Genomic DNA, 22,135 nt, shown 5'->3' on the forward strand with positions numbered 1-22,135 from the left:
GATGATTGATTTATTGATAAATGATAATTATGATGGATATGACTAATGAGCAACTGGGAAGCAGTTGGGATTAAAAAATGATGAAATATCACATTATAATTGGATGTCCTACCTTATTGAATTATATAACAAAGCATGTATGCACTTATAGTATTGATATATATAGAGCTGTAATGTGCATAAATAATATTGATAGGTAGATCATAATGGATATATATATATATATATATATTGACTGCATATGGTGCACATAATTGATAATAAATAAAATATATAAGACCAATGATATTGACACCTGTATGTTATAATTCCTTTACTATATTGTGAATACTTACGTTATGATTATTTTACGAGTTTATTAATTTATGTATCAACTATCAATTCATTGAAATGATTTCTTACTTTTTTTAATGAGACTAAGCGTTATTGACAGTATCGACTAAACTGAGCATGCATATTGATTATTCATGCCTTATGTTGGAAGCTTTAGTGAATTTGGATTTATACTCGGCTTTGTAAGCTCATTATGTGATTTTAATTGATTCATATCAGTTAAGGGGCCATGACTGTCTGGAGTGAGGTTGGCAAACATCTTAAGGTTTCCTTCTTATATTTTGTATATATATTCTCTTTTTTTATTCTTTTATAGTAAGGAGCTATGATGGATTAATGATTGTAAGTGATATATTGACTATTATAAATAAAATATTGGAGAACGAATATTGAAATATTTTGATGTATATGATTTTAGTTTTTTTCTATTCGATTAATTTATTAATAAATTCATATGGTTGATTATTTAAGTGATTAAATTAGACAATTCTTCTAAATTTGATCTTGTGGCGTAACACTCCATAAGCTTCTTGTGCCACCGTCACTATGGCCTTCACATGATGCCATTTCCACATCTAAGGGGAATACTAGATTTATTTAACTCCATTAACTTATGTGAATATTAATTATGATGCCCTAAGATCCAAAAGAAATGATTAAACTTACTTAATCATATAAGTAATTACCTCATCCACATATAGCAAGAACGAGAGCTGCTAATTCCAAAAAATATAAAAGTTGTAAAAATCTACATTCATTTGTTCAAAATATGAATACATAATCTAGTTCATCTTGCTGTGAGGCCTCTTCTTTCCCGTGACAACATCTCACTCGCCTCTCTCTCATGCGATCCAAGATCCGTCATATAAGTCGCTGACAACATCAGCAAGGTTGTTGGTTGCAAGTTGTAATACCTCTAGGTTCAACATTTAGTTTAACATATTTTACCAAATTTGAAGAAGGTAAATGTTTAAACTTACGTGTTTTGAACTCTTTTGTATGTGTTTCGAAGTGTTTTTGTGTGTATGAAAAAGGTTTGCATATCTATTTGAATGCATATTAGTGAAATCTAGAATTGTTTTCCTAGAATGCCTATGTGTTGGGTATTCTAGCATCTTGGCGTAGTAATAGTGACACCTAGATGCTGGGAAAATTTCTACGCTTAAATATAAATTTTTTTCCACTATTACATTTAGTCGTTCACATTAATAGCAGAAGTAGAGAGTGAGAATGATTTTGGTAAGAGAGAGGATTTTTTTGTCGTTTCGAGCCACTTTTAGATGTCGACCTTGTTCAGTTAGCTATTCGGATTGATGTAGGTCACAATATGACTATATTAGATTTTAAAATATATGAAGTTATTCTAATTTTTTAAATTAAATTTATATTTTAATTACCAAAAAATAAGGGTAACTTTGCACTGTTAAGACTTTTCACTGCATACTTCATATTAAACATGCCACTCTATCGTTGCCTTCACATCGTGCCATTTCCACATCTAAGGAGAATGATTGATTTAACTACCTCTAGTGATCTACACTAACATTGATGATACCAACCATCAAATTAATTTTATTTATAATATGAACTACTAGCAAAACTATTAAACTAGATAACTTCTATGATTTTTATATAATTTTTATCAAAAATTTTACATAAACAATCATGCATCATCTGTTATTTTACTTCAATATGAAATATATATTAAAATTAAGATGATCAATATCTCTATCTACAAAATGAATTTCTAAAATGCAATAAATTTAATATACAAATTTACAATTCAATTTCTATGATAAAGAAATTAGCAATGGAAGAGAAGTAATCAGAAAATAATAGTATGTCTTATATTATTGTAATCTATTCCAAATTCGGTAAGATTTGTGTAAGCTCGATTGAGTGATGCCAATCGCCATGGCCATCAATCTCCGACGACTTAATCGTCTTCCTAACATGATCCAACGGTGCAGAAGTCGTCGGTCACTTGTACCTTACAGTGACGGCTGCGAGGGTTTTCGTCTCCGTCCCCGTGGCGCAAGCTGATACGAAAACCCTAGATAAACCCTCTTTCTTGTCGTATTAGCAAAGGTTACCTCCTACGTCGAGCTTATGCAAACGATTTGAATATATGCAGGATATGTCTGTGTTTTCTCTTGCAATTCTCACTTTAATTTTGTACGTTGGATGCAGCAAAAGCAAAATGGGAGTTAAAGGGGAATTTTTTGAAATTGTATCTTTTTTCTGGACTCTACTATGCTTTTCATGCCTGACTTATGCGATGGAGTTCGAGGCAAATCAGACGGCCTCTTTAGTTGTCTATGCGTCGGCCGAATCTGGGCGGAAGATGCCCGACAACTTGTTTGGCATCTTTTTTGAGGTAAATTTGATGCTCTTATTAGTATCTTGTTATTTGGTTTGTTAAAATTGCTTTATGAATTCTTAATCACCTTCATGGAATTCAAGTTTAAGATAGGATGGCCCTCATTGGATTGAGGGAGATGTTGTAGGATTACTATTCCATTATGATATTTATTTATATCTTACAAAATGATTTATAGTTAAAACTTGGAACTAGAGAATTACTTGGACATGCAGGGGCTGTTTGGTATCCTATTTTAGGCAGGATTTAGTTTAGCTTATCCCGCCAAACAGGAAATTGCGAATTTTTCATCTTACAGCTTTGATAAATCCAGTTTCAATCCAATTATTGGTTTAATATAAAATTTATCAAATCCCATCATTCACATAATTTAAGTGATTTAAGGATTTCTTCCTCTTATAAATCTTAAATCCAAAAATAAATAGCTAAATAATTTATCATGATTTTACAAAATTTAATGGTTGTCATACCGAACAATTTTTAGGTTTTAATCCTCTCAAGATTTACTAAATATGATTTACTAAATTCTATTTGAGTTAAATCCTAGCTGTGGCCAAATAGCCCATTAGGTTGTGTTTGGTTTGAAAGAATCGAGTGAAATGGAAATATCATTTACCTCACAGTTAGGCCTAATTCATAAGAAATCGATTTTACTAAAGAAATTAGTACACATGCGTATTTCTGTTTATGATCATCTGCTTAAACCCAATGAAAACTGAAGTGACATTAAAGTGTTAATTCAATATTCCTTCCAAAGATACAAATAAGTGAAACTACTTTTCTGCTAATTTTTTCCTTAACCAAACAAGTGGGCGGAAATTAATTACACTTTAATCCCTTTGCCATTTAAATTTCCATTTTAAGTCACATTTCATCTCTTTCAATGCCTTTAAACCAAAGCGAGCCTTAGTATATTGGATGTTCTTTGATCATTCTATTTTGGAGTCCATAAAGATTGGATTTGTTTTAAGCTAGTTATTCCTTATTTAAACTGATAATATATGCTAGAATGATCATTATTAATTTAGATTAAATCCTAGATATATTAATGACTTGAAGTATATGTGCAGGAGATTAATCATGCTGGAGCTGGTGGATTGTGGGCAGAGCTTGTAAGCAATAGAGGTGAGCTGAGTGACTGACTCTGCTCCTTATAATCAAGAGTAGGATTGACTGCAGTTGATTTTTTAAGTTTCTTCCTGTTTTTTGGCCCTTCTTCAATGGTCTATTTTGTTTCTTATATCTAACTGCACATGATTTTGATTTCAGGATTTGAAGCTGGTGGTCCCGTCACTCCTTCAAACATCGATCCATGGTCTACAATTGGTAATGAATCATCCATTTTTTTGTCGACGGACGGGTCATCGTGTTTTTGTCGAAATAAGGTTGCACTAAGGATGGAAGTGCTTTGTGATGATTGTGGACCTTATAGCTGCCCAGAGGGTGGTGTTGGGGTGTATAATCCTGGTTACTGGGGCATGGTATGTTTAAGCTAAATAATGATAAAACTACTTTTAGTTTAAGGCTTTGTTTGAGATGACTTTCTTTTTGCTTCTTAAAGCAACTTTTATGTATAAAAAATAAATTTTTGTACTAGAAAGTTGCTTTATGAAGCAATAAAAAAGCTGTCCCAAACGAAACATAAATGTGTACCTACCTATTGGATACCTTCGAAGTTCTAATTAGTTTACAAGATTTTAGTAATTTTAATATTTGATATGTATCATAAACCTTATTCTATATGTTACTGCACTCTTTGGTTATGCATTCATCTCTATTACTTTTTATTTTTGTTTTGGGTGTTCCAGCATGTTGAAGAAGGAAATAAATATAAGGTGGTCATGTATGTTATGTCAAAGGATAATGCGATCATTTTGGTTTCACTGAAAAGTTCAGATGGATTGACTAACCTTGCGGCAGATACCATTAGGTTTATCCCTTTCTTTTGTTTTAAAATTCTTTACGCCTTAAAGTCACAATTGGATAAATAATTTAATTCCACGTTTATTTTCTTGGATGAATGATGAGAGGGTTGTTTTTGTAGTGTTGACACATCTAAGACGTCTTATTGGACTAAGGTGGAGCTCATATTGGAATCTAAAGGAACAAATGCTAATGCAAGACTTGAAATAACAACAACAAAGAAAGGTGTATATTGGTTTGATCAAGTGTCAGTCATGCCTATGGACACCTACAAGGTAACCCGTTTTCCATAACATACACCAAATAGCTATGCATTTTTCTCTGAAAATTTTTAGTTCTTGAGAAGCTCTGTATTATCCTATCCTCGTTATTTGAAATTGTAATTTCTACCCAATTTCACTTAAAGAAGCTGCAAAAGACATTATGAACAGTTTTTTCGAAATAAAAATTCAAAAAATATATTTTTTTTCACAAAAAAAATCCTTAGAACCTAACTATTTTCTATGATATATTTCAAGGTTTTTCTCACTGTTCTAACTTGCTATTATATTTATAGCACTGATGTAAATTATCCTACATATTCAGATGCCCCAGAAATATTTCTAAAGAATAAACATCTGCTGTTATATTAAAGGACTGACTTCTAGAAATAAGAAATATATTTCCATTAATCATATAAAAGGATTCAATAGCAGGCTAGGGTGCATGTACATGTATATATATTTAGTGACAGAGAACATGTTTGTTGCTCTTGGAGGTAGTTGATATTCTGTATTACTATATATTTTATCAAAAGCCATAATATTTTTTTTGCTTTGTGCAAATTGCGATTCAAAATTTTTTTTGCAGGGACATGGATTTAGGAAGGACCTTGGCTCTATGCTAGAAAATTTGAAGCCTCGGTTTCTTAGATTTCCAGGTTTGAAATGGAATTTTTATGCTTAGTTCTTAAAGATATGAATCAAGCCATTTTATGTTGCTGATCTGACTATCGGGTTTGAGACTAACCCATTCAATGTTTGACTGGTTTAGATAGAACAAAACTAGACTGACTATATGATATATAATTTAAATTGGTATGATGTTAATAATTATCATTCAATATTAGTAAAATATAAGATAACAGCTTGGATCTCAGCTAGAAAACTTGAAGCCTTGGATATATTATACAATGGAATAGAAATATAGACGTGTATATTACTTCTAAAGGTTCTATAGTTAAAATAGAGAAGTATTTAGGGAATTTTAAAGGTAAATTTATTGAAATCTAAGTTAAGTGATATAAACATGAGGCTAAGATATATGTGTGGCATAATTAGGAAGATGTAAATCAAATAATTATTATATTAGAGTAAAGGTTGGAGTGACATTTATTGAAGATATGATGATTAAAAATAAAATTAGGTGGACTTATAAAATGATAACACTATCATTGCTAGGTCCCAAGTCTTGGATGAGAAATTAGAGGGTTGTGTTAGGTAGTCGATAGGTAGCGTAAAACTTGTTGAATAATCATGACATAATTTTTTTAATACATTATGTTAATGATAGGACGTTTCCTGAAAGTGTCGTGCTGTATGACCTGAATATAGTTGATTGCAAGGGTTGCGTTGTGTGCGGGGCAAATGCTACGTAAGAAGGGCATACTTGAGGTTAATATGAATGTGGTGGTCCACATGTAAACAAGGCGTGCTACATGTTTATTTGCATCATGCGAGTGTCATGCATGCGACCTAACTAGATTGTGATGTTAAGGGTGAGGCTGAATGTTCGAGGGTGGGCATCTTAAACTAATCGGGGTGAGAACAAATAGTCAAAGGTGAGAGTCTCGTTCTGTAGAGATGAGGCGTGCTGCACGGTGACCCTGTAGATATGAATCGGTTCACCTTTTGCTTGGTCACGATGAAGGTCTTTACAATGTGTGCGAGTTGCGAAAACTAAGCTTTTGAGTGAGATTTGAAAGCTAAGGGCGAGCAAGCTGCGGATCCTCAAGGGATCTTTTCATGGGTCGAATGATGATGGCGACAAGATCCTTATGGATGACGACATCCTTTTGGATCTTAATGATTTCATCGATGACGACATCCTTTTGGATCTTCATGAGTTTTTCAAGCGAACTACAAGCGATCCAATACAATACTTAGCCTTTGATATCATGTGAAAATGAAAGAATAGTAGATGAGGAACTTGAATCTTATCTCTTTTCTCAACCTACAAAATTATGACATATTTATAGGTGCTAAGTAGACTCAATTAATAGTCCTAAAATCAAGGGCTAATTGAAACATAATTAATGGTAATCAAAACATGAACAACTAGAGGAGCACATGAATTGTTAAGGTGGATAATTATCCTTTGCTTAATTAATTAGAGCACATAGATTGATTGATGAAAGAGCGGTGTGAATCCCACATATGAATTTCCACTATAAATAATTTGATAGTTTGCATGTAAATTCCCCTTTAAATAAATACTTGGAAATAAGTATGGTTAGCTAAAAATGCTGTCACTCGTAACATTAATTTGGCTTGTCTTTTTTATAAGAAGATGCATTTTAAGTAGTGAAGGTTTTCATGACAATCATTCTGTCTGCATAGCAATTAGCAACTTCTATATGATCACTTCATGCGCTTTAAATCGTTACTGTAGACAAGTTAATTACATATTGTGTTTCTGTAGGTGGATCTTTTGTTGAGGGAGAGTGGCTAAGAAATGCATTTCGATGGAGAGAGACAGTTGGTCCATGGGAAGAGAGGCCTGGTCACTTTGGTGATGTTTGGAAGTACTGGACGGATGATGGACTAGGATATTTTGAATTTCTTCAAGTATGTTTCATATTTGAGTGTGTGTGTAGATTGTTTTATTTTTCTTAAATTTTCTTCGGAAGTTTGTTCAACTGATTATAATATACAATAGCTTGCAGAGGATATAGGTGCATCCCCTATTTGGGTGATCAATAACGGTATTTATCTGCCGATGGAAGCTGTATAATGAAGTGCTGTAATGGCTATACAAAACAATTTATTTTGCCTCTGTTCTTGTTATAGGGATCAGCCATCATGATCAAGTTGATTCGTCCGACATTTTACCTTTTGTCAAGGTATGCTGTAAAATCATTCTTTTTTTGCTTTCCTCTAATCTTTTTAAGTTCCTAGCACTTGATTTTATTTTATTCTTCATCAATATAGGTTAGCTAGGGATCTATATAAGCTTGCATGGCAATATAGAGAAAAATGGCACAGGGAAGATGAGCATCTATTAAACTGAATATGAGTTCAGATTCTATACAAAATTCAGGAAATGAAATGAAATTTCTTTCGTACATGTGTTTATAAGAGTAAAAAAGTAATCATATTATGCATAGATGTGAAGTTTAATCTCGGTGAACTTCAGAAAATTTTGCAAGCACTACTATTCATAATTTCTTGACCCAAAAAAAACGAAAACACATTTTTTTCTAATGTAGGATGGTTTAGGTTTTCTAATGTAGTTCTAGCAATAGTACAGTCGCTTGGGAAAAAACATGCAACTTTTACAGAAAAGAAAACTGTTTATCTCGAACAGCTGTTTACCATTTCTGATGAAAATTTAGAATGGTTAGAATGCAAGTTAAGTGAATGACCTTGTCTTTCTGTTAGAAATTAATAACAGAACATTAAAGATGATGAAAGCCAGCAGTTAAAATTTAGTTCGATGGAAATTTATGGTTGTAGTAAATCTGAAAGAAACCAATCACATTTTCAATCAAGAATAATTGAAGAAAAGAATAGGGAGAAAGCGAAACAGGGGAAGAAGGAGATGGAAACAAGTAATAGATAGGCAAGCCTCATGTTTTAAGAAGGAGATTGGATCACCAAGGATGTTTCATGTCTCTCAGCAGAACCTTTTTGCAAGCAGTACTACAAGAATTTACATTAACCACCAGTAAGAAGCCCTGAATCGCAGAAGTTCCAAAAGAGTTACATTAACTACCCACTAGTAGCACGCCTACAAGAAGTACCAATCCGCAAGAAGCAAAACTGAAGGAACAAAAAACGAGCAGCCTGCTTGAAGAAAATCCACAAACCTCATTCAGTGATAGGATATAATAGGAAAACAACCACCTTAGGAATATGATAACAAAAGCCTTAGGAATAGGCCACTCATCACATGAATTTGAAATGTAATCTTTAGTTGAGTGAACTGATTGAGTACAATTCAAAATTCACAATTCTGATCAACATTAGCCTTATCCCAATTATTTAGAGTCGGCTTTACAAATCATTATTTTTCTTTTTGAAAATTCAAACTCATTATCACAATATAATATTTTAGATCTCTGACTGACATTACTCTGTTTATCAAGCCAATGAGAATCATATATCGTAGAGATTCACTAACTAGAATTAGTATAGTTTATTGGCCTGATATTTATTCTTTACTTTGTAGTTTTAGCAACATAAGAAGATAACATTGTGCCTTGCTAATCAAACAATACTTCACCGTTTACCAACTTGGAGAGTAAACTTGTTTCATTATCATTAAAAGAATTAATTTTTTTTCATTTTATTAAGCTTTTTCACCGAAAAATGTGATGTTATTTCTACCTATGGCATTGATGGGAAGGATCTTAATTTTTTGGAACAGAATATTATACTTTTCCCCCCTTTTCAATCTATTCAATCTATCCTAAATATATATTATGGCATAAAATATCATGCTCTGGATTAAAAAAAAATGAGATCTAACACATCTGCACTTTTATTGCTTGCTTACATAATAATTTATTGAACTTCAACTGCATTGATGTAGCTCTAGGTCATTACTTACATTGGTCATGATGTGCCTGTATTCTTATATTGTTTCCTTTTTGCAGGATACTCTTGATGGTATTGAGTTTGCTAGGGGAGATTCATATTCAAATTGGGGCTCTGTTCGAACATCAATGGGACATCCAGAGCCATTTCAACTGAACTTAATTGCAGTTGGGAACCAGGATTGTTTCAAACAAAATTATCGAGGTGCATATTTAATTTCAGAGAAAAATATCAAATGGGTCAGTCTCTTTGCAAGAGATTATTTTTATCCCAGACTATAAATTTGTTTTAGTCTATTGATTTCTCAAATATGATCCAAAATAGTTCCTCTATGAAATTATTTTGGATTAAATTTGAGAAGTGAAGAGGCTATTTCGGATTAGATTTGATGACTTATTAGATAGTCTAACACTAATGACTAAATTGAACACATAAGATATTCTAGGACTAAAATGACCCTCTATAAATAGTTTGGAGACTATTTTGTCCTTTTTATCTTTATCTTTGTTTAGTGGTAATAATTGCTTCAAAATGTTGTTACATTATGTGAGATTTTGCATATAAAGTGAAACATTACTTGATATAATTTTTAATTTTGTAGTTTTACCTATGGTTTAGCTTCTATTCAAGGATTACCTTAATTTTTTTTGTTTTGAAAGCTAAATTAACTCAAATTATATGCATATACTCTTGATGCCAAGATTAACTTTCTTGCAGAAGAGATTTATGTTTCAATGAAAATTTGAATTTTGTTGCCTTAATACTTATATCAAGATACTAATTCTGCTAGCTAGACTTCTATTATGATTTGAGAAACAAATGAAGAATGCCAACATAGAGAGCACAATATTTTTATGTGAAAAACCATCAGACCATTCCTAAGCAAACTGCATTATGTTATACAATATAATATAATTATATGTTTGACTTCTCCAGACCACTAGAGATTACAAGCAATTGCTCTTTAACAAGAGGAGGATTTTAGAGCAACCTTCTATGATAAAGTTGATTAAAAACCCTCGATGACCTTATTGATGTATAACACCTTCACTTGTTATGATTAAAATGAAACTTACACATCTTCTCTTGTGCGGTTCTATCTTTCGTACACTCATTGCAAGATTTCTTGACAGATGAAACTAGGTTTCAAATCTAACAACATAGACCACTTAGTCTTTCTCCTTGAGTATGCCAAAGGCTCTCTCTCTCTCTCTCTCCTCCTCAGTTCTGCTCCCACCTCCCTCATCTTCCTCATCTTCACAGACAAGGAGAACCTGAAGAGTTCGGTCCTTGCACCTGTGCCCCAGCATGTACTTCTCATCACATCTGAAGCACAACCCCTTTGCTCTCTTATCCTGCATCTCTTTTTCTGTCAACTTTTTGAACTATCCCCCATTTCCCCCTCTAGTATTCTCCTTGGGTGCTTCCTTCTGTCCCCCTGGTGCTCCCCCTTTCGATGGTAAGAAGGTGGTAGTCATCTTGTATGACCCCCCAGAATAGTTCAATCGAGCTCCTCTTTCTGATCTTTTTTGATCTTCCACCAACTGCATCAGCTCCATAGCCTTTCCCAGGTTCCTCGGCTCCAGCACCCTGATTACTGTTAGGATCTCTGGTTTCAGCCCCTTCATGAAGTTCCCTTCCAAGGCTGACTCTGAAATGTGATCTAATCTGCTAGCCAAGTACTCAAACCGGTCCCGATAATCTGCCACAGTCCCCTCCTGAGTCGAGGCAAAAAATTGCTCATAGAAGTCTCCTCCCCCATCGGCTTGGAAACGCTCTAATAAGCAATATTTGAATTCTCTCCAGCTCCGAATGGGCTCCTTCCTGTCACGCCACTGATACCATGCCAAAGTTTTTCCTTCTAGACACAAACCCGTCGTTGTCAACTTTTCATCCTCTGTCAACCCGTTGACAGCGAAGTAACACTCCACTTTGTAGATCCAGCAATGGCCGTCTTCACCCTCAAAGACGAGCATCTTCAACTTCCTCACCCGTGGGTCTCCCTCGTGTCCCCTGAATCCTCCATACCCTCCCATCCCTCGGAGATGAGGTGCTCCCCAACTGTCACGATCTTCCCTCCGGCGATTATACCCGAACCCTTCGTCATATTCTTCTCTTCTCCCTTCAAAATCAGCCCCTCGCCGATGGAATTCCTCCCTTTCTTCCGATGAAATCAGCACCCCTCCGATCATTCCCCAAGCTCATCTCTTCTCTAGAAAGTGGCTCTAGAGGCGGCATGTCGTCCTCCCCCTTAGTGACCTTCACTTCCGATTTCTCCTCCCCCTAAAAGGGTTTGGATTTCCTCCCCGGACATGGCCTTCGATAGTCTCTCTTACTTCCGACGTCGTCGGATTTGTCTTCATCTCCAGTAACTTTTAAGCATTTCTTCCATGACAGTGAACTTCTCTCCAACTTTTCATTGTTGGTGGTGATTTGATTTTGAAAATAAAAAAATCTTCCCTCCAAATCGGATTTCAATTGTTCGACTTCGCCTTCCAAGACTTCTACCTTCTTCCCGGGTGAAATCGCAGGAATTTAGCCACCAACGGTCCCAAAAAAGACGCTCTGATACCAATTTGATAGGAAATACTTGAGTCCTCAAGTAACCCTAAGGTAATACTTGAGTTTGCAAGCAAGACTTCTACCAAAGGATGAGAAAATCGCAGAAATTCTGCTGTTGACAGTAGAACACAGCACCAAAACAGAGAAATACAAAGGGAAATCTGGGAGAAAACCAAACAAACGCTTGTATTCCACTAGTAGAAGAATTAAAACATCAAAGATACAATTGTTCTTCAATCCGAGAGGAAGAACCACTCTCCAATCTCCGGCGATGCCAAGAGTCCAAAAGAAAGAAAACCCTAGATCTCAAATTTTCATTCAAATTCAAGATGAGAAACAAATTCCCCCGCAATCTCCTAATTAAACACAAAGGACAATTAAAAACTTCCTAAAACAGCCCCCCACATTCAAATTTTCCCTCCTAAGATGAATTAAGCCAAGCCTGGCCCACCTCTAGATCCCCCCCTCCCTTCTCTCTGTTTCGCCTTGAATAAACATGGACCGGTCCAGCCGGCCCCTCCTGGGCTGGGCTGGCGGCACATCATTGTGTAAGTACTATTTGGCTCTCCGAAACTTCATTTGCGATGATGATAGTTTTGTCTCTGTTTTAGTGGATGAAAACCTAACCTAGGAGTCATTTCATTTGTTCTTCGAAAGATAAATTTTTTATTTTTATTTTTTTATATAGTATCATATGCACATTGACTTCGTATGGACAGGAAACTACCTGAAGTTTCACTCTCTCGTAAAAGCTGCCTATCCGGATATCAAAATTATTACAAACTGCGATGCTTCTTCTCAAGAACTTGATCATCCTGCTGATCTGTATGATATTCATGTAAGAATGTGGATAGTGCCCTGTTCTGAAGTTTGTAAGACTAATCTCACTTTCTTCACTGCATTGTGTGCAACATAAGTAGGCAAACAGACTATTATGATCCTGGTTACTTGCTAGGTTTACACCTCTGCTTCAGACATGTTTTCTAGGGTTTATCAATTTGATCGCTTAAAGCGTACTGGTCCCAAGGTAAGGTGAATTGAAGGCTAAGTATCCTGTCAATTTTCAAGAAGCCCTAGTATGTAATTTTGTAGACGGTTGGTTCTTTTTATTCTCAGGCTTTTGTTAGTGAGTATGCTGTGACTGGAAGAGATGCTGGGAGAGGAAACCTTTTAGCAGCGTTAGCAGAAGCCGGCTTTCTTATTGGATTGGAAAAAAATAGGTGATTTAACTTTTCCTTGAGGATATTGACCATTTTTTGACTTGCTATACCTTGAGTGTTTCGGCGCTCAAAAACATACTTATACAACACTTTTGAATTGCATTTTGCTGTTAGTTTTTTGTTGATCAATGGCCATTCTGGGTCTGATATGGGAAAATCAGTTTTTGGCAAGTTTTAGCCTGGATTAGAACTTAACTTGGGAATCCATTTGCAAACTATTGTCATGTTTTTCGCTTCCTTTACATATTTTGCTCAGCAATCCCATTGCTTGCAATTGTCGAACCAATCACCTACTTGATCTCCCCTAGATTTTGATATTTGAACATTCCTACAAAGATAGCATTTGACTCTCACATCTGCTTTGCCTGTGCATCAACTCCTCTCTAGTTCACGATTCCAGCTCTACGCATCTTCACTTGCCATCCCATCACTCCATATGAGACCTTACACAGGACCCCGCTGCAACTACCCCTCACATCACCCTAAAACTCTCGCAAGCTACATCACTCAGCAACCACGTTCTCTCTTATGTGCTTTTCGTCATATATCACACCTTTCATTCATACCAGCAAGTGTAGGCGTTTATTACCTTGATTTACGTTCTTCTTTTTCCCAAATGATTTGTTCAGTAATCATAAGGTTTATTACAAGAAAGGTTCACTACTAACAGCATAACCTCTCAAAATCAACACTCATTGAAGTTAAACGAGGTATTTAGTTTTATACATTCATATTAGGCTTTCACTATTAAAAGCAATACATTGTGAAACCCCTTAAGTAAAAGAAGCTAAACTTTTAAACATCGAGGCACTTTTTGGTGTAATGGTTGGAATTTCATTCAAGAAACTCTGAAGTTTAGCGTGCTCATCCCGGAGCAATTCTGGGATGGGTGACCTACTGGGAAGTTACACCAACAAGACAAAACCTTGAGGCCTTTAGGTCAAAGCGGACAATATATTGATAGTTAAGAGTTTGGACTATTACAGTGCATGTGCATGATGTCAATAGGGTAGTACTATAACAGGGCGATCAGGCTATTAATGTTAAAGATCAACAAATGGTACTTCAACTGTTAAAATCAGGAAAATTTTCATCCTAATTATTCAGTGATTTCAGCCAATCAAGTCTTGGTTTGCTACAAGTTATAATTTGAGATTTCTCTCTTCAAGAGATTGATAAGAGGCTATTGGATATTTTAGTTCACTTACATCTGCTATATGATATCATGTTATTAGAACATATCAATCGTTTGTTTCACTGATCTTTAAATTAAATTTCGTAAATGACATTAAAGTCTTATATTGATGGCATCTATATATCGGCTAACTCTGCTAGCATCTAAATATCAGGCCATTTAATGATTAAAATTAATGAAAGCAAAAAAGACATACCATCATTATCGCTGATCTTTCTAGGTAGCATTACATTGTTTAGATGAGATAAAATTAAACGAAGCACAGTGCGTTTGAGAGCGCAAAGTGCATAGAATTCAACTATACAGTCCCAAAAAAATAAAAAATAAAAAAGATTTAGTTTTCAAAGATTGCAATTTGGTGCTCGTTCGATTATTGTTATTCATTTTTTTAGCTTATCACTATTTGCATGCAGTGACGTGGTTTACATGGCAAGTTGTGCTCCGCTTTTCGTAAATGACAATGATCGCAGGTATTCTTCTTTCATGAAATTATTTTCTATCTTATGAGTTTCGCTATTTATTGTTTTTGTTTTATCACTCGATATTTGATTTCTATTATGTTCATGATAATGGTGATGCATTTGGTTGAATTATTACTTCAAACTGGCATTTTATTTCCTGAATGCAGTACAATTTTTTTTCCTTGCTGTCTCTAAACTGGTGTAGTGGCACATATTCTATGATTATGTTAGTTCTTAGTGTTAAGTTGTGGAACATCATTTTTATCTTACGAAGAAAACATGCTAACTAAATTTAGTTTTAAGGGCATTTTGCTTTATTGAGGGCATTTTTTAAATTTATTGTATTCTTTTGTTGCTTGCTTTATTTTCTATGAGATGAATTAGAGAAGTAATTATTTATAATTAAGGCCTCGTTTGAGAGGACGTTTTTTCCCCTTTTTGTTTGGAAACGGCGAAATCATTTTTTGGTCGCTGTTTGGATGAGACGCTTCTACAGAAATGCTTTTTAGGGAACTTCATTTTTCTATTGTTTTCATAAGCTTTTTGATATTTGTTTCTCTGTTGGAAAGCTCATTCTCTTAACCAATGTTTCTAAAACTATTTTTTACAAATAGTGCCGGATAACCAAACTAAGTCTAAATTTCAATGAAATCTGCATGAACAACAACAAGATATAATCATCAATTGGATGATTTTATATACATTTCTTTGCTTTAATCTTTAAATTACGAATGTAACCTCTTGCGTGATGAAGCTTTAACCCGGATGCCATAGTCTTTAACTCATGGCAACAATATGGTACTCCCACCTACTGGATGCAACATTTCTTTAAAGAATCAAGCGGTGCAGTCTTCCACCCCTCCATTCTCCAAAGCAGTACTGCTGCTTCTTTGGCTGCGTCTGCAATTACCTGGCAGAGTTCAGAAGACAGGAAGACTTACCTGAGAGTGAAGGTCATAGCTACTTCATTCAGTCTACTTTTTAATCCCTGGAATGCGCAGAATGGCATAACCTGTGAAGTTCATTTTATGCAGATTGTCAATTTTGGCAATGATGTTACGAATATCAAAATTGTTTTGAATGGATTGCAATATGCCATCGATTCATTTGGATCAAAGAAGACTGTACTAACTTCCCAGAATTCTATGGACGAGAACTCCTTTAATGAACCAACAAAGGTACATTATCAGCTAAAACCTTAGACCTTGTTTTTATTTGTTTTAGGGGAGATTTACTGACATGACTTCGAATATTTTTTTGAGTTATAAAACTAGCAACTAAGGTTTCATTTGGGACAAATTTCTTACTGTTTTTTGAAGCAACTCTTTAGTACAATATTTTTAATTTTTGTACTAAAAAGTTATTTGAAAAAGCAATAAAAAATTATCTCAAACGAAGCCTAAGTTTTTAAAATGAAACTATCAAAGTCATGTGTTTATTCATTCTATAGTTAAGTTATTAAGAATTTAATGAAAGTGAAAAATATAAATTGAGCTTTTTTTTTTCTTCTCTTTTCGAGATTTGAGTGGTATTGTTGTAAATAAAGGTAGTTGGGTGTATTTTATAAATAGATAAAATTTTGATGCTATGTAAGTAATTGTCTCCTTCTTTATTTTTTTTATTTTTTATTATCACTTAAAAAAAACATGTATGAATGATTCACTTATTTCTTATTAGTAGAAAGAGAAAATAGAAAGCATTTTAACAACTAAGAATCAAAACAGTAATTAATTGTATTTATTTACGATAATTAGCTTTTTTATTTATGATTAGTCAATCTATGTTTTCTTTACCCTGGTTAGAACTTATTTAAGTCCCTATAAATCCAAATTTTCCATAATAAATAATAGTTTAATAGCTTCTCAGTTTGCTTAGTATTGTAATTAGTTATTTTCGATTAACTAGCCTTAAATAAGCGGCATTGAACACTACCACAACCTTGTTCATATGATTTCCCTTATTCAAATCACGTGGATCAGCTGCAATCCACTTAAACCTTAATAACTTTAATTATATTTTAATGAATTCATAATTAACCTTAACCGATGTTTAATTATCAATTAATATGGCTAATTGATTTCTTGAATGCTTATTTCATGTCTAAATACTATAATTAAGCACTACTAATTAAACTGTAATTAACTCCTTAAATAGCTTAAGTAAATAGTTAATTACTAATTACTCTAGTTAATTATGAAATAATTAATTATCCTAAACTTAATTACAACAAATAAATAGTAATAATATATTAATGACTTATGCTTAAACCTTAACTGATCTCTCCCAAGCCTACTTAACTCGTTATTTACTAATTACTCCGACTAACAATTAACTAATCGTTTAATTATCTCATGATTTATTACGAAAATTAAATGCTAACCAATATTTAACTAATTAAATATATTTAGTCCCAAATTAACCTAGTTAAAATCGACAAGTGCACCAGATAATCTAGAGAATCTGAATCCATAGGAAATTAACTGGAAGTCAGACAAGCAAGCTAGCCATAAGATCTGACTTAGATAATTTCATTTAAAACATATTCAATGCTCAACTTATGCAATGATAAACGTTAAAACCTATACAGTTTATGTTGGATTAGGTACTAAATATCAAAATTTATTATGAAAATAAATATCTTTCTATGAATTTGAAAAATCTTGCTATGCTTGATTTTGCAGGTGGTGCCAGTTTCCAGTATCCTTCCGAATGCTGGAACGAGTATGGATATTATTCTTGACCCACACTCCTTAACTTCATTTGATTTATTACTTGATTCCACATCTTACAGGTCTGCAATGTGAATGTTATTATAGCTACAATGCTGTAAGTTCTGCTGTTGTATATCATGCATGTAAAAACTTTTATGTATTTTGAAATTACAGTGAAATGCAAATGTAATTCATGCATAGTGAATAAAAAAATTCATGAAGAAACCAACTGAAAGATTTCATCTTCGTCTTTTGTCAAAGCTTTGTTGGGATTGGAGCAAAGTGATATTAGCTGATTATGATTTTAATTTCCTTTGTCTCAAATTCGTAGCATGCAAATACATCTCAAGCATTTAGGCTTTAGAAGAAAATTAGTTCTCGTTTGTTCAAATCATTTCAGCATTTGAACATAAAACCAATTCTGTGCTAAATTACATAAATTATATTCTTCATTTATTATTTTATGTATTATAAAAATTAATTAATTATTTATTTATAATAAATGATCTATACAACTTTACAAATTTGATATCATTGACAATAGTGATAATCACCCTTTATTTTTATATTGCAATGTTCTTATTTTAAAAGTAATCATTTGCTACAAATAATTTTCAAAAATAAAAATTTGTGGAAACTTTGAAGGTTAATTTGGACAGTAACATTACAAATTATGAAGAGATTAAGGCTTCGTTTATGTTTTAAAAAATAATAAAAAAAATCATCTCAAATGAAGAATAAATTCATAAATAATATTATTAGAAAATTAAAAGCTTTTTTTTTTTGCTAATTTCAATATTAATTTTATAATTTAAAGATGAGCCATGTTCTAAATAATTCCTCCGAATAAAATAAAAGGAGGGCAACTAAATGCAGTCCTGTTTCTCACCAAATTTGGGTTCCATGAAGCCGTTAGGGAAGCACGTCTTCTGCTCTTTTTGCAAGCGAAAAACCCGCTTGAAATGCAGAGATGCCGCCCGAGCTATCTGTAATCGACAGGTTTCTCCATCGGAGGAGAGAGAAAGAGGGCGCCCCTTCTCTCTCTATCGTTTCGATCCTGACAAGGAGGGATGAGAGAGAGAGAGAGAGAATGCGCAGGGGCAACTTGTTTTGATCTGAAGGAGTGGAAGAACGAAACAGAAATAATCAAGGTGAGATAGAGGGATTGATAGAGGCATTCTTCTCGTCTTCTCGCTCCCTCCTCAACTCTTCCCGTCTCTCTCGTTGCGAATTAACACTAAAAGGAAAGTCCTTTATTTGAATTTGGAAAGTTTTCGTCAAGATCTCAATTGGATCTTACTTCATCATCTCCAATTTGATCGATTTCCTCACGCAAGGCATGGCGACTTCTAAACCCAAGAGGCTCTATCAAGCTTGGAAAGGAAGCAATGTGCGTTTTTTTGTTCTCGCCCTATTCTCTCTCTAAATTTGGCTGATTTCTTATTTTCTGAGATTAAATTGTTCTTGGTGATCTTAAAATTCATGTCACATTTTTCTTTTCAAATGTATATTAAATATGAAACCTTTTCCACTTAAATCATGCGATAGCGGTTGTATGTTCTTTAAGATATTGAATTGGAAGATTATTAGATATTTTCTGCAACTTCCCCTTCGATTTTCCAGAAAGAGGTTAGGAAATGAGCTATCTGCATCTGCCTCTTCCTCATAATGGGATGCATTTGATGTGCATTTATTGTAAGTTTGTTCTGTACTATGAGCTGAATAGCGTTGAGATTTATAACAAAGCCTGTAGGTATTTTTCATTTCTTTAATAAACATATGTGATGCCATTGGTTTTGAATCAGCTTCTCAATTTATAGCTAGATGTTTTGATTTATTTCAATCAATGTTTAAATAAAAAAATGGCGTAAAGTTAAATTGAAGGTAAGAAATGAAATATTAACATCCTAACCAATTAATATATTATTAAATGATTTCTTAACATTCTAATAGTAAGAAGTATATAATAATAATAATAATATCACTAATATAATCAAATAAGGCTAAAGATTCGTGATGTATTTCTAACCTAAACAATATCACTAATATAATCAAATAAGGCTAAGAGGTGACATGCGAGCATAAAAGGGTGAAAGGAGGATTGCTCAGTGGAACATTTTGAAGTTCTTGAACCCTTCTTAAAATTTTCATTCGTGAAGTTTCAGTTAGATTTTTTTAAAATAAATTTGGATGCATGGCAGTACTTATGTTTTTTAAACAGCTCAGAAATTCTTCTCCCTTCACTCAACTTTGCTAATGCATATCATGTATCCAATAAATCAAGAATTAGTACTCTTAACCTTATTCCATCATGTTTATATTGACGAAACCCTTCCTTTCTCTTATTCTCAGAGATTTTTCTGTGGTGGGAGATTGATATTTGGTCCAGATGTAGCTTCAGTGTTCCTATCAACACTGCTAATAGCTGGTCCATCTTTTGCGTTCTGTTTTCAAGTAATTGAGAAGATCCGTAAACATGAAATGCATGAGAGCAAACATGTGGGTTTTTCTCGCCATCATACACTTGGTTTTCCGGTGTTGATTGTGGGATTATTTATCTCCATAGCAGTATGTGATGATCTAATTTCCTCTCTCAAGTTACTTTTCTATTCATACTTAAATTCAGCAACTTATGTTCTTCATTGATGTTGCAGGATTTGGTTTTCCTGTTCCTGACATCTGGGACAGATCCTGGTATTGTGCCGAGAAATAAGCTACCACCAGAACCAGATGAAGCATTTGATGCCACCTCTTCTTCCATGGAGTGGATCAGTGGTGCATTGCCAAATCTGAAATTACCCCGCACAAAGGATGTATTGGTGAATGGTTTAATGGTTAAAGTGAAATACTGCGATACATGTTTGCTCTACCGCCCACCTCGAGCTTCCCACTGTTCTATATGCAACAACTGTGTTCAGAAGTTTGATCACCACTGCCCATGGGTTGGTCAGTGCATCGGTGTGGTAAGTTACTTATATTTACACAATCAAGTTTTTATCTATTGAACGTGAAATAAAAGCCTTCCTTTTGACATTCAAATGATGAGAGCAATGACAGTATATGCTATTAAATAGGCAAAATCTAATTCAAATGAAGAGTGAAAAACAAAAAATAGACTGAAGATAAGAATACCAGTGTAAAATACAAACAACAACAACAACAATATCAAGCCTTTGTCCCACTACGTCCCACTACATCGGGTCGGCTACATGAATCCTTTTTCTCCATTGTGTCCTGTTAAAAGTCAAATTATCGTTTAAATCTAATAAAGAAAATACACAAAAACTATAGAAGTTTTCATCCAATTGTTAGCTACATCTTGTTGTTGCTACACAAATCATTATGGTTTAATTGATGAGAATTGAATCCCTTTTTCCTGTAATGCAACATATTAAAAAAAAAATCTTTGGCCACTGAAAATACTATCCAAAATATGCCCTTAATGAAATAACCCACAAAGTATTGGATAAGTGACTGTATAGTGAATTTTTTTTTTTTTTGGCGAGGCAATAGTTAGACTCAACAACATAGTAGTACATGCTTTCTTGATACTAACGAAGTTTTTTTGAACAAATGCAGCGTAACTACCCTTTTTTCTTTCTGTTCATCTCACTATCAACCATTCTTTGTGTGTACGTCTTCACCTTTTCGTGGATTAATGTTATTTATGAGAAGAAATATTATGGCAATTCTCTTTGGGAATCCATGAAGGGGGAGGTTTTGTCACTTGTGCTCATAGTGTACACCTTTATTTCTGTCTGGTTTGTTGGAGGACTCACAGTTTTCCATATCTATTTAATCAGCACAAACCAGGTAAATCTTTTCTAAATGAATTTGTAATTCTCTTGTCTTTTGTACCTTTCTGTTGATTCCAGCCATTACAATTGATCATGCTTCGAGTTCTTTTTTTTCCTAACTTGTAAGATATTGCAGACAACTTATGAAAACTTCCGCTATCAGTACGACAAGAAGGAGAATCCATATAATAAGGGCATACTGAAAAACTTTGGAGCTGTCTATTGCTCGAAAATCCCACCTTCATTGAATAACTTCAGATCATGGGTGATTGAAGAAGAAGTTCAGGTGAAATCCATGACTTCTAAGCAAAGCATAGAAACCATTCTTCAGAAGGAGATTGTGGATTTAGAAATGGGTAGAAAACCTGACTCAGATGGCAATGTTTCCATCCCTAACCTTTTAAGAAATTTGGATTACAGTGAAATTAATGATAATTTGAAGGTGAATGATGGGAATGAAGTCGAAGCAGTCGTCCCTTTTACTTTTCCAATCATAGAACTACCTGTTATTCACATGCCAATAGACTCCAACCAGTGCTGCTTGGTTTCAGATGGAAGAGTTGTAGATGAGAATGTACATTTCCCCAATCAGAGCTTGCATCCTCTTCATGCTCTGAGAAAATGAGGTATTTGATACTGTTTGCTTTCATCCAGAATGGATTAATGGAAACTTTTCATCATAGTTGAACTCAATAAGGCTGATTTTCGGATCTCTCTTTCAATAATAATTCAAGATAAATTCTCTCACAAATCCTAG

The 22,135-nt window shown here is 33.9% G+C and overlaps 2 protein-coding genes across 2 annotated transcripts; both read left to right on the forward strand.

Moving 5' to 3' along the window:
* Positions 1 to 2,427: 2,427 nt before the first annotated feature.
* Positions 2,428 to 17,827, forward strand: LOC110113516 (alpha-L-arabinofuranosidase 1-like). The gene is made up of 17 exons (XM_020846138.2): positions 2,428 to 2,710; positions 3,784 to 3,838; positions 3,983 to 4,194; positions 4,522 to 4,643; positions 4,758 to 4,911; positions 5,486 to 5,555; positions 7,316 to 7,461; positions 7,553 to 7,598; positions 7,684 to 7,736; positions 9,492 to 9,636; positions 12,714 to 12,832; positions 12,950 to 13,021; positions 13,111 to 13,214; positions 14,823 to 14,879; positions 15,625 to 15,823; positions 15,905 to 16,048; positions 17,552 to 17,827. The coding sequence occupies exons 1-17, from the start codon at positions 2,462 to 2,464 to the stop codon at positions 17,672 to 17,674; spliced, it is 2,070 nt and encodes a 689-aa protein (XP_020701797.1). The 5' UTR covers positions 2,428 to 2,461; the 3' UTR covers positions 17,675 to 17,827.
* Positions 17,828 to 18,468: 641 nt separating this feature from the next.
* Positions 18,469 to 21,949, forward strand: LOC110113513 (probable protein S-acyltransferase 4; the record flags this gene model as incomplete). The annotated part of the gene is made up of 5 exons (XM_028701471.1): positions 18,469 to 18,971; positions 19,934 to 20,149; positions 20,236 to 20,544; positions 21,161 to 21,394; positions 21,515 to 21,949. Coding segments are annotated over exons 1-5 (1,245 nt in total), but the record flags the coding sequence as incomplete, so codon positions are not given.
* Between the last annotated feature and the right edge of the window lie 186 nt (positions 21,950 to 22,135).

The sequence above is a fragment of the Dendrobium catenatum genome, unplaced genomic scaffold, assembly GCF_001605985.2.
Source record: "Dendrobium catenatum unplaced genomic scaffold, ASM160598v2 fragScaff_scaffold_1721, whole genome shotgun sequence".
Taxonomy (NCBI): domain Eukaryota; kingdom Viridiplantae; phylum Streptophyta; class Magnoliopsida; order Asparagales; family Orchidaceae; genus Dendrobium; species Dendrobium catenatum.